Genomic DNA, 16,608 nt, shown 5'->3' with positions numbered 1-16,608 from the left:
TTATAGGAACAATATTGGTAAACTGTAGTTTCACCAACTGTAAACTCTCTCTTCTTGGAGTGGACCCCACGTACCAATGTGTCCAAAGCTCTTCAGGTGATTCCGACATGGAGCCACCGATGAGAATCCCTACATGTCTCCAACTAGGGCCCTTCTAGCAGTACCAAAGAAGGCAGGCTGGTGTGAGCTCAAACTGTCGGCAGTCTGCCAGCTGCCCAGTTAAACAGACGTGTATCGTGGGCTTTCCTCTTTCGGCGCAAAAATGTGCACATACCCTGCCTCAGGCCCAGCCTTGTCCTAGAACCAAATTCTGCCTTTCTCCCAAATTTCAGAACAACATGTCGGAAAGCGGAGAAGCTGAAGCAGGAAAAAGCCTCTTCCAAGCGCCAGGAGACTCGTTCTCTGTCTTCCGTCGGTGAAAAACAAGAGTAGGGACCAGCCCCAAAGATCAGACACATTTCCTTCGGATGGCTCTCCCATCAGAGGACTGGAGGGACGTGACAACACACGTAGGCAGTACTTCCAGGGTCTTATAATTCTCCCATACGTCTTCTCTCACCTGGCTACAACAACTGGAACGCTCTAGTCAACTCGCTTTAGAGCCATCAGCCCCGTTCCCAGAAGAGTGCGCTTGCGCAAAATTTCATACGTCATATTGGAGCGCGCCGACCGCTGAGACTTCTGGGAAATGGAGTCTGTGAGGCGGCCTAACACTGCGAGCGCAGACGTCAGAGCCTTTACGCAGGCGCATTGCTTTTCGGACCTGAAGAGGCGCCGTCTTCCTGGGTCCCCAGCACTCTGTGCAGGAGGTGAGCTCAGGCTGCGGGTGTTTGACTTCGAGATGTGGAGTGAGCGCAGCGGCCGAGAGAAGGGGACACTGAGAACTTGGGGGAGGTGCTGTGGGAGTTCCACGGGGTGACGCGGGCGGAGCCAGCCTGCAGAGAGAGAGAGAGAGAGAGAGGTGTGTGTGTGTGTATCCCAGCTAGGAGAGGTGCAGACGGAAAGTTGCCCCTCGCCTCCTGTGTGTGTGTGTATTCCGTGGAGTGTGGGCACTGTCAGGAGTGATCTTTCATCATACACCCACTATATGCCAGATCCCAACTTTCAGGTTGGAAGTTTGGAGCCTTCTTCCGCGCCTCTCGTCCTCCTTGCCATAATAGATATTTAATAAATATGGGTGGAATCAACACTAAATCTGTGGAGTCGCCGGCTCCGCCCCTCCGTCTTTCTCAGAAAACATTTCAGATTGTTTCGGTTAGCTCCCTCCGTACGAGGCCCTCATTTAAGGATAGATACATCATGTTTTAGACTACATCATTGAACATTTAAAAAATTTTTAACCAAGGCAGTTTAACCTTTAAGCTGGTTGGAATCCATTGTTGAAACCGATGGTTATTATTTAGCTTATTGACAAGTTTGATTCTAGAAGTAACTACATCTCTGAGATATCTGTGATTTTAAAAAAGGATATTTGCGAATTGAGTCTGAGATGCAGTCCTTCAAGCACTTGGCTTGACATATATGGTTATCCATTAAACCAATAATTAAAGCTACCTTAATGCCTAATGTGTCTGTTTCAGCTGTCAACATCATGCACCATCTTAGTTCAGAGGAATGAATGGTAAAACAAATGCTTTAATATCATTCTTCAGTTGCTAGGGGCCATGATGAGTCAGGGAAGGAGGTAGGATTTGAGGTGGGGGGAAAACGGGAGAAGTAGCAAAGCATTAGGCAGATTTGAGAGGGAGCTGATTTTAACTGAAGTGAAGTGTCAAGGAGTAGTGGGAGACAAGGGTGGAGAAAAGTACACTGGCATGAGAACACAGAGGATCAGGACAAAACACAGGGCAAGTGGGTTGTCTAGTTCTGATCTGAAGACTGTCAGGAAGAAAACTATTTGGGGACAGTAATTCTAGAGGTCACATCCAGGACTAGAGAGAGAAAGGGACTAGTGGCAGGGAGCCAGTTGGGAATGCAAGGTAATCCCGATGCGGGTTGTTACAGACCTAAATTAATGGTGTCAGTGGTAAGAAAGGATAAAAATGACAATGCAGAAGAAGAGTCAGAAGGACCTGGTTAGGGGCGCCTGGGTGGCTCATTGGGAAAGCCTCTACCTTCGGCTCGGGTCATGATCCCAGGGTCCTGAGATGGAGCCCCATGTTGGGCTCTCTGCTCAGCGGGGAGCCTGCTCCCCCCCGCCCCGCCCCGCATCTCTGCCTGCTTGTGATCTCTGTCTGTCAAATAAATAAATAAAATCTTTTAAAAAAAAGAAGAAGGACCTGGTGACTAGATTTGGGAGGGAAGAGAGCAAGGTAAAACTGAATTGGGGGCATCTGGGAAAATAGTAGAACATCTGACAGAAATGTCAAACTAGGGAGAGGGATTAATTGGGGAGTTGCATAGGGAAAGATGTCTTAAGGTGCTGCAGAATGCCTGAATCAAAATTTGTAATCACTTGGAAATGCCAGCTGAGTTTGGAAGAGGCATTGGGACTAGACTGGAAACCATCTCTGTAGAGGTGGAAAATGGCGGGCCAGGTGGATGGACTTTCTGAGGGATAGCAGGAACATTGTACAAAGACAATGTTGTTGGGCAGCAGCCAAGTTTCCAGGGCAAGACTGGGGAAAAGAAGCAGGAACTTGTCAGAATAATCAAAAGCTGCAGAGAAATAAAGGAGAAAAGGACTATCGTAATTAGAGGCGCATTGGTGATTTTTAAGTGTACAGTTTCAGGTGGTGAGGGGTGACAAGAACAGAAAAAGAGATTCAAAAAGAGGAGATGGAATTGATAGGTATGTGTTACCAAGAACTTTGATCATGGGGCGCCTGGGTGACTCAGTGGGTTAAAGCCTCTGCCTTCGGCTCAGATCATGATCCCAGGGTCCTGGGATCAAGCCCCATATCGGGCTCTCTGCTCAGCAGGGACCCTGCTTCCTCCTCTCCCTCTGCTTGTCTCTCTGCCTACTTGTGATCTCTGTCTGTCAAATAAATAAAATCTAAAGAAAAAGAACTTTGATCATGAAAGGAGAACCCAAATGAGAACCCTTTTGCTAAAGAGAGGACATGGGATTCAGTGAAGAAGGTTTCAGAGAGATGAGCGTTGTATCCATTTGAAGATATGGGAAAGAAGTTACTGGTGAGCTGGGAGATGGTGGAGAAAGCAAGACCGGGTAACGTGGAAAAGGAGGTAGGACACAGAGGACATTCAGGGAAAGACCCAGAGACAGAGACATTTCTGTTTCGTCCTCACACCCCATGCTAACACGCACATAGCAGGTCCTTGGACGTATTTATTGACTCGCAGGATGAATGAGTGGATGAATGGGTTGGTATTGGGCAGTCAAAAGGAAAGCAATTTTAATTTATTGAACAGACTAAGATAAACGCTACATTAACTGTCTTGTTTACTATTTATAACTACTCTGTGAGGTAGATAGTAAACAACTGGAGGTCAACTTTTAGCTTAAGTAATTTGCCCAAGTCTTCATCGTTAATAAATATGTGCCTGTGGAATGCTTTTTACCACACAGACTTTGGAACTCTTGTGAGCATTCTTCCAAAATCGAATGGTAGCTGTGGAGGTTTGGAGTAGCTGCAGGGCAAGGATGTGAACAGGAAAAGCTTTCTAGGCAAGGGCTCATTTGAAGATCTAGAATAAGAATTCAAAGAATTTTTTTTTTCTCTAGAAATACTCTGAGGACCAGGAGTAGGACAAGAGAAAACACAAGTGACTCCATGTGGATTTGGTGGACTTGGGGAGCCCTGAGTATCTCTGAGAGGCTACTGAAGCGACTGTCAGGGGAGGGAAGTCAGCCTGGCAGGGATCCAAGAAATAATGAGCACCTTGGGAGTATTGGCTGGTTACTGAATGGCTGAGAAGCTTTTAATGCCCACCACCATTTATTTGTAAGGTGTTCAGTGCTCATTTTATGAAGTCATAATCCAATAAACAAAACTGAAAATTGTCTTTAAGGATTTAAACATTGAGAGGGGGCGCCTGGGTGGCTCAGTGGGTTAAAGCCTCTGCCTTCGGCTCGGGTCATGATCCCAGGGTCTTGGGATCGAGCCCCGCATCTGGCTTTCTGCTCGGCAGGGAGCCTGCTTCCTTCTCTCTCTCTCTCTCTGCCTGCTTCTCTGCCTACTTGTGATCTCTGTCTGTCAAATAAATAAATAAAATCTTAAAAAAAAAAAAGGATTTAAACATTGAGCAGTTTCAACTACAATCTCAGATGTAGTTCAGCTGATTTGTTCGAAAAGCTCAAATGCTTTCAACAACATATTCAAATACTTTGATTCCAAAGTGATTCCTACACTTACACTTAAACCTATTCTAAAACAGCAACAACACATTGTAATTAATGTTTTCATTATTTCTACCTTCCTAAGATTATAACCCGTAGCTAATGCTAACACGCAGCCCATTATTTTACATGCTTTATATGTATTCTACTTACGTATCACAATAGCTCTGAGGTAGGAACTTTCATTATTCTAATTTTACAGACAGGTGAACTGAGACAGAGGTTGAGAAATTTGCCTAAGGTCATACAGGTAGTAAGCAGAGCTGGAATTTTATTTCTGGCAGTCTCTCCTATATCTCAAAATACTAATTTGTACTTCTTACGAGGGCCCAAGAGTAATATTTTAAAACCCTGCTGGGAATGGAGGAATCTTGACAAGCAAGGGAAGGATTACTGTCTTAACACAGCTTGCAGGCTCCTGATGATGTCTTAGCTGTTTCCATTTGTGTATATATCACTCTGCCTCCTCCTAACAAGATTCAAATCCCAATCTCTCAGGTAAAAAAAAAAAAATTGTAGTTACACTAAACATGTTTTTCCAATAAGTTTTTTTTTAAGTTTTTACCTTTTGCATAGGTTTTTTTTTTAAGATTTTATTATTTGACAGAGAGAGATCACAAGTAGGCAGAGAGGCAGGCAGAGAGAGAGGGGGGAAACAGGCTCCCCACTGAGCAGAGAGCCTGATGTGGGGCTCGATCCCAGGACCTGAAGATCATGACCTGAGCCAAAGGCAGAGGCTCAACCCACTGAACCACCCAGGCACCCCACCTTTTGCATAAGTTTAAACATTTTTGCAAACTGGTGTTCACCCTCAAGGTAATAACCTTTGAAAGTTTTGCTTGGCCAGTGCTCAATAACCCATTGTCTAGTAAATATATATTGGTCTGGTCTTTTTGAAAACTTAACTGTACCTTATTAGTATCTCCTAATTAATAAGACGAGGTAGTGGGCTCATCTCCTTAGGGAGGAAGGATTAAGTCTGCATGGTTACTTTGCCTCTTTAGACGAGCTCATACTCTTTCTTCCTCTCCCCAGTACTGATTAGTCTGTTTAGGGTTTGACGTTCCTGATTCTGGGATCCCTTGGTTTATCCACATTCCCTTGATTTCTTTTCTCATGCTTATGTGAGTGGACACAAGTATATATCCAAACGATACATCTATACTTTGTGAATAGTCATATGATTAATAGGGGAAAAAAAGTACTTATTTGTATCACTAAAGGTGTAAACATTGCCCTGTTTGTATTACAACCATTTTTAAAATACATTTTTTTTCTCATTTTGAGTATGGAACTCATGCTCTTTCAAAATTCAAACTATTTCATTCAGCAATAATAATTTTTATAACCTGGCCAATGGAAGCCAGAGTCACCTGATTTTTCTTATCCAAAGATGTGGCAACAGCTCAAACTCTTAAATACTCCAAACTGTACCCAGTAGCTTTCCCTCCTCTGTTGCTCATCTCCAAAGATGTGGCAACAGCTCAAACTCTTAAATACTCCAAACTGTACCCAGTAGCTTTCCCTCCTCTGTTGCTCATCTCCATGAATGGTACCACTGTGCACACCGTTGTTCAGATCAGTGACCTGGGGGTCATTTTTGCTTCTCCCGTCACCCTCAGCCTCCACTGGCAGTCAGTCTGTTCTCTGTTCTTCATTTTTTTTTTTAAGATTTTTTTTATTTGTTTGTCAGAGAGAGAGAGCACAAGCAGGGGGAGCTGCAGACAGAGGAAGAAGCGGCTCCCCGATGAGCAAAGAACCCTATGCAGGACTCGATCTCAGGACCCTGGGATCATGATCTGAGCTGAAGGCAGATACTTAACCCACTAAGCCACCCAGACATCCCTGTTCTTCATGTCTTGACAGAAGTTCCACTTTTGTCCATTTCTGCTGTCACTACTTTCATTCAGCTTTTCATCATTTTTCCTTATTATGAGATTCCTCACTGGTCTCCTCACCTCCATTCTTGCCCTCCTCTAGTCCCATTCTGCTACAGCTACCCAGCATGGCATGGCTGCCTGTGTCAGAGGTCCCTAAGATCACCCCCCATTCAGGGATTTGCTGGAAGGACATGGGGCTCAGCCTATACTTGCACTCATGGCAAAGACAAGGATGTACAGCTAGGTCAATCAGGGATGAGACAGGCATAGTCTGGAGAAACCCAAATACAGGCTTTCTTGTGCTGTCTCCCCACCATGAGGAGTCACACCAAACACATCCCCTCGAGCAATAAAAATGCAACAATGTGTGTGTGATGTTCCAGCTCACAAAGACTCATTAGAGACCCAGAGCCCAAGTGTTTTTTTATTGAGAGCAGGTCAGGTAGGCACCCTCTGCCTAACACATACCAAAATTCCAGACCCTCTGGCAGGAGAGCAAGTGTTCAGCATAAACCATGTCGTTTGCTCAAATAGTTTGGCATAATGAGCCACCCTTCTTTCTTAGGGAACCCTCCCCAAATCTAAGTTCCCAGACCCCAGCCAAGGACCAACCTCGCAAAAGGAATTTTCTGAGAATAGCTATCTTGGGTTTGCTTTAACTTTTCTATATACCCACATTCCTTCCTGTTTTTTTTTTTTTCCTGTACACCAAAGTAAATACATACTCATAAAAACAAAAAGGGCATAAAGAATTACAAGAAATAGAACAAAACCACTTGAAATGCCACCGCTCAAATTTCACTTACATTTTAGTGTATATTCTTTCAGTCCTTTTTCTATACATATGCACAGACACAAGTAAATAGTCTTAAGTGTGCATTCTTCACTTAATATTTGTAAATTTGTTTAAAAATATTTTTTAACAAAACATCACAAAGTTGAACTTTCCTGGTTATCTGTCCCAATTCCATATCCCTCCCTTCCCAGAGATAACTCATAATTTGGTACTTATTGTCCCATACAGATTTTTATAGATATTACTTACCTGTTTTTGAGTTGTTTTTTGTTGTTGTTGTTGTTTTTAAGATACGTTTATTTCAGAGAGAGAGAAAAGGCATGAGCTTGGTAAGGAGGGGCAGAGGAAAAGAGAGAACCTCAAGCAGACTCCCCAATGAGTGTGTAGTCTGATGCAGGGCTCAACCTCATGACCCTGAGTTCATGGCCCTAAGCTCATGACCTGATCCAAAATCAAGAGTCAGAGGCTTAACAGATTGAGCCATCTAGGTGCCTTGTTTTTAAATTTTATATAGATGTTACACAGTAATTCTAAAACTTTATTTTTTGCTCAGTAATTACATTTTTGTGATTTATTATTAACACAAAGCTCTACTTCATTCATCTTAATGTATAATATTCCGATACACATAAATTCACACATAAAATAACAATTGGTCCTTCTGATGAACATTTAAGTTGTTTGCAGTTTATCACTAGTGATCTTTTCCTCTGTGATTCATAATGCCAGCTCAGTTGTTTATCAAGTTTCCCTACATGTTTGGATATGTTGGGGGATTTTTTTATTCTAGTCTATTGGTCTGTTATCTGTGTGACTGTTTTTTCGTGAAAATAAAAATCGTATTAAAGCATTGAAGTTAAAAACTGATGGACAGACCTGGGTTCAAATTCTCCCTCAGCTTCTTTTAACCCTAACTTTCCTAATCTGTAAGATAGTACCTATCTGGGGGGCCTGGGGGGCTCATTCAGTTAAGTGTCTGCCTTCAGCTCAAGTCATGATCCCAGGGTCCTGAGATCAAGCCCCACATCAGGCTCCCTGCTCAGCGCGGAGTCTGCTTCTCTCTCTCTCTCTCTCTCTGCTTCTCCGCCAGCTGTGCTCTCTCTCTGTCACTCTCTCCCTCAAATAAAATAAAATCTTTAAAAATAAATTAATTAAATAGTACCTACCTTATCCATTTATGAATATGGAATTAAGTTATCCTGAGAAAGAGTCTGCCTTTGGCTCAGGTCATGATTCCAGCATCCTGGGATTAAGCCCCATATTGGGCTCCCTGCTCAACGGGGAGTCTGCTTCTTCCTCTCCGGCTCCCCTGTGCTTGTATTCTCTCTCTCTCGCTATCTCTCTCTGTCATAAATAAATAAAATATATTTTTTAAAAAGTGCCTGGTAAGTAACAAATACTAACACAGTGCCTGGTAAGTTGCAAATACTCAATAAATGCTAGTTATTATTAATATATTAAATGGTATTACAGTGTATGGATATTATGGATTTAGTCATATCTCCTATTTTAGAAACTTAGGATATTTCAAATTTTTCCTTTACTATAGGGATTAAATGAGATACTATGTGTAAAGTGCTTAAAAAGTTACCACATGTAGTACTCCATAAAGGTTAGTATTAATATGACTAAAGATATTCTCACTTACTTCCTTAGGACAAACTCCTAGGAAAGATTTGCTGAGCCAAAGAGTATGTGTATTCCAAGACTCTTTTTTTTTTTTTAAAGATTTTATTTATTTATTTGACAGACAGAGATCACAAGTAGGCAGAGAGGCAGGTAGAGAGAGAGAGGAGGAAGCAGGCTCCCTGCTGAGCAGAGAGCCCGATGTGGGGCTCGATCCCAGGACCCTGAGACCATGACCTGAGCCGAAGGCAGAGGCTTTAACCCACTGAGCCACCCAGGCGCCCCTATTCCAAGGCTCTTTATACAACTTGCATTCATCTTTCTAAAACACAAATCTGATAATACTTCCATGTTGAAATTCTTCAGTGATCTCCATGCCTGTGATCCCTCTTCCATGTATGGGACCATACAAAGCTGTCCTTGATCTGGCTGGTCTCTGTCTACTTCCCCACTGCACTGCTCACAGCCTAGACCTCTGCCATTCTAAACTAGTTCCAGTTGTTCATCTTTTCCATATAAAGACACACCTCCTTATTTTTGAAAACTTCATACTTTTCCTACCTAGAATGTTCTACCTCCTCCCCCAAATCAAGCCTTACGTCCCATTTCTGCCAAGGAACTCACAGCCTCCTATCTGGATGAGGCAAGCCTCTGCTGGGCTCTGAGAGTTTGTTGTGGGTATCTCTTTATACTACGGATCCATCCTGTAGTGACACATTATTTGGGCTACTTGTTTGTCCTATATTCTAAGCTATAAGCTTTTAGAGGCCAAGGACAGTGTCCTAAAGTTTTTCTGTTTGGTTTTTGTGTTTGCCTCGTCCTTCCTCGGACCGCACTTCCCGTCCCACTCATGCTTTCCAGAAATGCTTGACTTAACTGTATTGACTTGGACTCTTGACTGTGGGAAACTGAGACCTACTCAGCTAACTCAAGGAAAGGGTTAGGGATAGGATTCACACCAAGCCTAAGAGGGTTACAGCAATCCCAGAATAAATAAGGCTGGTCTAAATGCGAATTGGAGCCAGGGATGGTCTGCATGCATTGAGGGACTTCACGCCAGTAAAAAACTCTTAAGTCTTTGCTCCAGTGTTTCACCACTACGGTGACCAGGCTCTTCTTCCCCAAGCCTATGTCTAGTCTTCCCGGGTCATGCCTCCCACACACTCATGGGATCTGCTTCCGGGTAGCTTTGGCTCCCCTGATCCTCATGGCTACTTCCTTCCCTCCTGACACCCTTTCAGCTCATCGCTCACCTGTTGTGCTGACATTTCTTAGCTCGTGTTCCCCTTTCCAAGCTAGACCACATCGCAGTCCACTACCTGAGGCCTACGTCAGTGTGGCTCCAGGAGGGAGAGACAGTGTCGTGTGGAACAAGATGTGGCTGCCCAACATGGCTCCTTTAGCACAGGGTTACAAATGGGGTATTTTTCCCTTAACGAGGCTGTGGGTATTTACCGGACATGTCTTTCCATACAATCATTTATAAAATTTCTTAGACTTCTTATCTGGTAACCGTCAGGGCAATATTGAATGTGAACTTATAAATATAGTATAAGCTTCATATGTTCTTGATTCTCAGGAACAGAACTTTTCCTCTGGGATCATGGTCAAACCAGCACCTCCTTGTGTCCTGAATAGCACTATCCGTGGCCTTTCGCTCCAACTCTGGTTCAGGGTGGGGTTGCTCCTAGCCTGGCTTTGCTTTGTCTTCCCTGTTTGTAGGGTATCAAGAAAGAGAATGGGCATATAACTCACTGGTATTTGGAGATTTCTTGCTTTATGGGTCAGAAAACTACAAACCAAGACTTGTCTTTCTCATACCATCTTTCTCATCCCGTACCTTTTCCTCATTAGGACTCTGCCCTTTTCTACAAGGAGAGCACATAGGAGGGAATGGCTGCTGTGTCTCCGACTGCCAGATGCCAGGTGAGGTGAACTTTGTGTGTCTGGAATACTCGATTAGTCTCCAGATTGTAACCACTTTTCTCTCTTTATCCGGGAGCTTCCTGCCTCAGGGAATTATGCCACTTTCTCCAAAGTGCTTCAAAGCCCTGCTTCATCAGAACAATTTTGCTTGCCCTCCTTCCACAACCTCAGGGCTATCATCTTTATGACTGTTTCGTCTGGTCCATATAAAGAGAAGGGTTATAAGTAAGGGGCAATGTGATTGTGTTTCCAGGAATCAGTGACGTTCGAGGATGTGGCGGTGATTTTCACAGATGAGGAGTGGAGACATCTAGTCCCTATTCAGAGGGACCTCTACAAGGAGGTGATGCTGGAAAACTATAAGAGTATTGTCTCATTAGGTAAGGAGAGCTTCCCATAAGAAGTTAGACTTGGTACTGTGTTAATGGGGGGTTGAGGGGCCAATAAATGATACCTCTTCTCCCACCTGAGTTCGGAAGCACAGAGAGACAAGATAGAGGAGTAGAAGGTATGGCTTAGGGGTACAGTGACAGTGGACTTCTTCATCCTGACCCCCAAGATTGGACAGATTGGCTTCCTGAGCCATGGGCAGGTTGCACAACCCCAGCCTCCCTTGTTCAGCAACCTGTCCCTACAGTATAGAGGACCCACTCTCCAGGGGGGGAGGGGACTAACAGAAGAAGCTGAGTTGTTACATATGGCGAGTTCCTCCCCCAGCTCATCAGTCAGGTAACTTACTCAGCTCCATCCAGAGGACTAAGGATGCCATCTTGTTGAGAGAAAATTTCTCCTCAGAGAAGCAGAGGAGGGAAGGAAGAAGTGTTTTGCTTTTTTTTTTTTTTTTAAGATTTTATTTATTTATTTCACAGAGAGAGTGAGAGAAAGAGTATAAGGAGGGGGAATAGCAGGTAGAGGGAGACGGAGAAGCAGGCTCCCCACTGAGCAGAGGGCTCAATCTCAGGCCCCTGGGATCATGACCTGAATTGAAGGCAGTTGCTTAACCGACTGAACCACCCAAGTGCCCCAAGTGTTTTCCTTTAAAAAGAGGGCAGGCAGGGGTGTAGAAATACAAGTGTGTGCCTCAGAGTAAGTCACTAGAAGTGTGTTTGATTTTGAATATTTATCTTAAGTGCAGCCTTAGAGAGAGGCCCACAGAAGGCACTTTGCAGTTACAGAGACTTGTGTGACAAAAGGAAGATTAAGAATGACTGCTGTGGGGGCGCCTGGGTGGCTCAGTGGGTTAAGCCGCTGCCTTCGGCTCAGGTCATGATCTCGGGGTCTTGGGATCGAGTCCCGCATTGGGCTCTCTGCTCAGCAGGGAGCCTGCTTCCCCCTCTCTCTCTGCCTGCCTCTCTGTCTACTTGTGATCTCTGTCTGTGAAATAAGTAAATAAAATCTTTTAAAAAAAAGAATGACTGCTGTGGAGGCCCCCGGCTGGCTCAGTCTGTAGAGCATGCAACTCTTGATCTCGGGGTTGTGCGTTTAAGCCCCACACTGGGTGTAGAACTTACTTTAAAAAACGAAGAAGAAAAGGAAAAAGAAAAAGAATGTTGGTTTGAGATATTCATGAGAAGTAAAGGTTGGGCTCCTGTACATAATGCCAACCTCTCAGGAGCTTCCAGAATAAGAGACTGAGAGAGTGTGCAGATTCAGAAACAAGCGTAAAACAAGCAGCAGGTGGCCGTCAGAGGAGTCACGCTGCAGATTTTCTATGAGGCCGGTCAAGAATTTAAGTAAGCCAAATGGGAAAAACAGGATAGACAGGATAGAATGTTCAGGGAGCACTAAGGGAGACTGCTGAGCCTTTGTCACAGACTTGGGTGGGATGAAGTATTGGGGAAAATAGAATTCCTAAGATCAGAAACAGGAAGCCAAAGGGAGGCGATGGATGTGGCCCATGTGTCAGCGGGTGATCAGCATTTAACCAGATAGGTGATCCTTGGGCTCAATAAGAAGGTGTTTCTCTTTCACAAGTTGGGGACCCCCAATGCAAGGGAAGTTTAGATTTCAAGACTGCTTCTAGGATGGATTCTATTTCTTTCAATGACCAAAAACGGATAGATTCACTTGTAGAAATTCATCCCAAGCAAATAATAGGATCAGCAGCCCCGGGGTGTACAAAAATGTTCGTCACATCATTGTTTGTTAATAGCAAAACAGTAAAAACAGTCTGAATGTCTGTCAGCAGGAGATTAAGTAAATTAGATTATCCCATACAACTAACATCATGTAGCCATTAAAGTGGTGATGTAGATCTGTGCTAGTCGAAGTAAAGTAATACTTTAAGTTTATTATGTGAAAAAAAATTACAAATTAGCATTATTTCATAACCCAGTTTTTAACAGAATGTATCTATAGGTATCTTTCAGTTTCAAAATGAATAGAAAGAAAGGAAAAATGAATACAAAGTACAAAAGGTGATTTTTCTTTTTATTTCTACTTACCTCTAATTTTCCTATGATGAACATGACCCATTTGTGTAAATAAAAGCTTAATACTAAAGGGTAAACCAATCAACAAAATTACATGGTTTTTTTTTTACTCAAGATGATCTGTTTTCATTCTTATCTTTCCTGAGCCAAGGACTCTCTCCCACCATCGTACCAGTGCTAAAGCTACGGCATCCCATTCATTTCAGTGGGGAGAATAAACACATTAGTTCAAATGGATTTTATCAACTTTTTGACCAAGTGCTACTTGTTCCTTTGTAGAACCTCAGTCTTGACCTCCATCGTGAGCTTTCCACATCCTTTTGCCTTACTTTGTACTCTGCGTTCCTGGCGTGGGCCCTCTGGCTTTCCGTTTTCTCTCAGAAAGAGTGAGAGATTGGGTTTAAGCTTCGGAATAGTTGCGTATTTTCATCACATACCTGGCTTGTTTCTTTCTCCCTGAGCAGGACTTCCAGTTCCTCAACCTGACGTCATTTTTCAGTTGAAGAGAGGGGATGAGCCTTGGGTAGTTGATCTTCACGGATCTGAGGAGAGAGAATGTCCAGAAAACGTCTCTCTAGGTAACTGTGTATGAGCAGGGCAGGGCCGACTTTTCTTTTGTGGCTATTATTTGGGTGTGTGGGAAGGAGGCTTGGGTACCACATTATTCTCACATTCACATCTTCTGCTTTAGTATTTATTCTCTGTCACCCACCAGCTTTCGTTTTTTTTCTCCACACGTGAAAGTGTTACTCCTCTTTATCCACCAAATGTTATTATTCTCTCAGATCTGTCATGTTGCCCATACACACCTGTTGCCCACTGCCCCACACACCACTTAGCCTACTCTCCCAATTATCCTGGCCACGCTCCCAGTGGAAAGTCTTCTCTCTCTTCTGAGCTGTCCACTGTCAGTTCTGTTCTCTTTTCAAGTCTCAGTCTTTTCCCAACACAAACAACTGTCTATGGGAGCCAGTGGGGCAGTCCCTGTACACTACTGTTCAGATTTATTGTAGCATCTCGTCTTTCTGCTGTCATACTGTAGTATTTCCTAGCCCAGGAGAGAAACTGCATCTGTGTTTTCTGTCTGTTCCAGACGGGGAGACTAAGCCCAAGATTCACGATCCTTCAGAAGGAGAAGAATCAGAAGGAACGGGGAGGGGAAAGCTTCGAGGAGAAGTTCCCATGTGTCCTAAATTCAAAGCTCATGCACTGGTGGGTGAGTCGGAAGCAGGGAAGGAGAGGCCTGCCATCCAGACCTGCAAGAGGTCCCTTTTCCAGAAGGAAAGCTTGCAGCCAGGGTCTACCCCTCTCAAGAAAATCCTCACCAAAGAGAGAGACCAGGAATGCAGCCACTGTGGGAAGACCTTTTTTGACCACTCATCCCTTACCCGCCACCAGAGGACTCACACTGGAGAGAAGCCCTATGACTGTCACGAGTGTGGGAAGGCCTTCAGTCACAGGAGCAGTCTCAGTAGACATCTGATGTCTCACACCGGGGAGAGCCCCTATGAATGCAATGCGTGTGGGAAGGCCTTTTTCGACCGGTCATCCCTAACTGTCCATCAGCGAATTCATACTGGAGAGAAGCCCTTTAAATGCAGTGAGTGTGGAAAAGCCTTCTTCGACCGCTCATCCCTTACTCGACACCAGAGAATCCACACGGGAGAAAGCCCTTATGAATGTAATCAGTGTGGGAAAGCCTTCAGCCAGAAAAGTATTCTCACTCGACATCAGCTCATCCACACGGGCAGGAAGCCTTACGAATGTAATGAGTGTGGGAAAGCCTTCTACGGCGTGTCATCACTGAACAGACATCAGAAGGCTCACACTGGAGAGCCTCACTACCAGTGCAGTGAGTGCGGGAAAGCTTTCTTTGACCGTTCCTCCCTTACACAGCATCAGAAGATCCACACCGGAGACAAGCCATATGAGTGCACCGAATGCGGGAAAGCCTTTAGCCAGAGATGCCGGCTCACACGACATCAGCGAGTGCATACAGGAGAGAAACCCTTTGAATGCAGCGTGTGTGGGAAGGTGTTCAGTTCTAAATCATCCGTTATTCAACACCAACGGCGTTACGCCAAACAAGGAATAGACTGAGTTGGGGGAAAGCTTTAGTCAAAGAACCTCCATAGAAACTCAAGCTAGGTCTTCCCCATCGTAAGCAAACCCATCCTTTGAGCATTCTACCTAGTCTGGCTACTCCTCTCCTTTTCCACCTCTGCTACCACAGTGTGAATAAACATTCTCTACTTACCGTGTTCTAGAGCTGACTGTGCGATGCCAGAAGTTAGGATGTGACTCTAAAGGGTCGACACTTTGCGGAAGTTTGTTAGACAACACATAAATGTTAGGAGGTGATCGTCAGACATGTCTCTTGTTTGAGGCCCCAAGTATCACTGCACTTTAATAACCGGAGGCCCGAGCAGGAGGGAAGGCGAAGTTGGAGCAGCACTGTCGTTTCCAGAACACTTCTTTTTATAGCTGCATCCCTTTCCCTGGGAGCTTTTTTGGGCCCTGGCCTTGTTCTTTGTGTCCCAACTTCTAGGTTCCTTTCTAGTACTACTACTACTACTACTACTACTACTACTACTACTACTACTACTACTGGCTAGCACTTACTGAGCGCTTATTATGGGGTAAGCACTCAATGGAGAGTTTGGCAAAGAGCAGACTGTTTGGTCCTCTCACCAACCCTGTGAAGTAGAAGTAGGTACTGTTACTATCTTCATTTTACAGATGAGCAGACTAAAGTTTAGAGGTATTAAATAATTTGCCCAAAGTGACATAGCTCGTAAAAGGTGAAGCTAATCCTTGAATCCAAGTCTACCTTCAAAGTCTCTTCTCTTGACCATTATGCTATATGGTTTGTTTAATAATTTATGTACAGGTATCATCTCCTCAACTAGATTATAAGCACTTGGAGGCGTGACTTAGGTGTCTTTGCATCTCACATAGTGCCTTGCACATAATAGGTGCTCAATAAATATTTATCTGAATTAATGATTTTTCTATTTACCAAGTTCTCTCTATTTAAAACATCTGTTGAATGTACATACTTTCTCTGAATTTTCAGTCTAGGCTGCACCTTTATCCTCTCAGTCTCTCATTACTGTGGTAGTCATTGAATTCTTCCCTCTTCCTTATTTTTTTTTATTAAAAGAGTTTATTTATTTATTTGTCAGAGAGAGAGAGCACACGCACAAGCAGGCAGAGTGGCAGGCAGAGGTAGAGAGAGAACCAGGCTCTCCACTGAGCAAGGGGCCAGATGCAGGACTTGATCCTAGGACACTGGGATCATGACCCAAAGCCGAAGGCAGGGGCTTAACCGACTGAGCCACCCAGGCATCCCTTCACTCTTCCTTACTGAACAGGGGTATGCTAAGATTTCTCTCTTTTTTTTTTTAATATTTTATTGATTTGACAGAGAGAAATCACAACTAGGCAGAGAGGCAGGCAGAGAGAGAGGAGGAAGCAGGCTCCCGGCGGAGCAGAGAGCCCGATGTGGGGCCTGATCCCAGGACCCTGGGATCATGACCTGAGCTGAAGGCAGAGGCTTTAACCCACTGAGCCATCCAGGCGCCCCCGTATGCTAAGCTTTGGTGCCATAATAAGTAACCCCCCAACTGAAAATTCACATCTCACATA

The 16,608-nt window shown here is 44.2% G+C and overlaps 1 protein-coding gene across 2 annotated transcripts; it reads left to right on the top strand.

Moving 5' to 3' along the window:
• Positions 1-752: 752 nt before the first annotated feature.
• ZNF2 (zinc finger protein 2) lies at positions 753-16,141 on the top strand. 2 transcript variants are annotated; one of them, XM_045978713.1, is made up of 6 exons: positions 772-809; positions 3,686-3,910; positions 10,457-10,528; positions 10,782-10,908; positions 13,425-13,538; positions 14,054-16,141. In XM_045978713.1, the coding sequence occupies exons 3-6, from the start codon at positions 10,496-10,498 to the stop codon at positions 15,058-15,060; spliced, it is 1,281 nt and encodes a 426-aa protein (XP_045834669.1). In that variant the 5' UTR covers positions 772-809; positions 3,686-3,910; positions 10,457-10,495; the 3' UTR covers positions 15,061-16,141. The 2 variants fall into 2 exon arrangements, with proteins under 2 accessions (XP_045834670.1, XP_045834669.1); XM_045978714.1 differs by lacking the exon at positions 3,686-3,910 and having other exon boundaries at positions 753-809.
• The last annotated feature ends 467 nt before the right edge of the window (positions 16,142-16,608 follow it).

This window comes from Meles meles, chromosome 15 (genome assembly GCF_922984935.1).
Source record: "Meles meles chromosome 15, mMelMel3.1 paternal haplotype, whole genome shotgun sequence".
NCBI lineage: Eukaryota > Metazoa > Chordata > Mammalia > Carnivora > Mustelidae > Meles > Meles meles.
Note: the sequence above shows the minus strand (reverse complement) of the source record. Positions and strands in the feature narration are given on the sequence as shown.

Excerpts from the sequence above, each read along its gene's own strand:
- ZNF2 (XM_045978714.1), top strand. The coding sequence starts at position 10,496 with ATGGCTGCTGTGTCTCCGACTGCCAGATGCCAG. Across the intron at positions 10,909-13,424 it reads TAAGAGTATTGTCTCATTAG|GACTTCCAGTTCCTCAACCT; the intron begins GTAAGGAGAGCT and ends CTCCCTGAGCAG. Across the intron at positions 13,539-14,053 it reads TCCAGAAAACGTCTCTCTAG|ACGGGGAGACTAAGCCCAAG; the intron begins GTAACTGTGTAT and ends TGTCTGTTCCAG.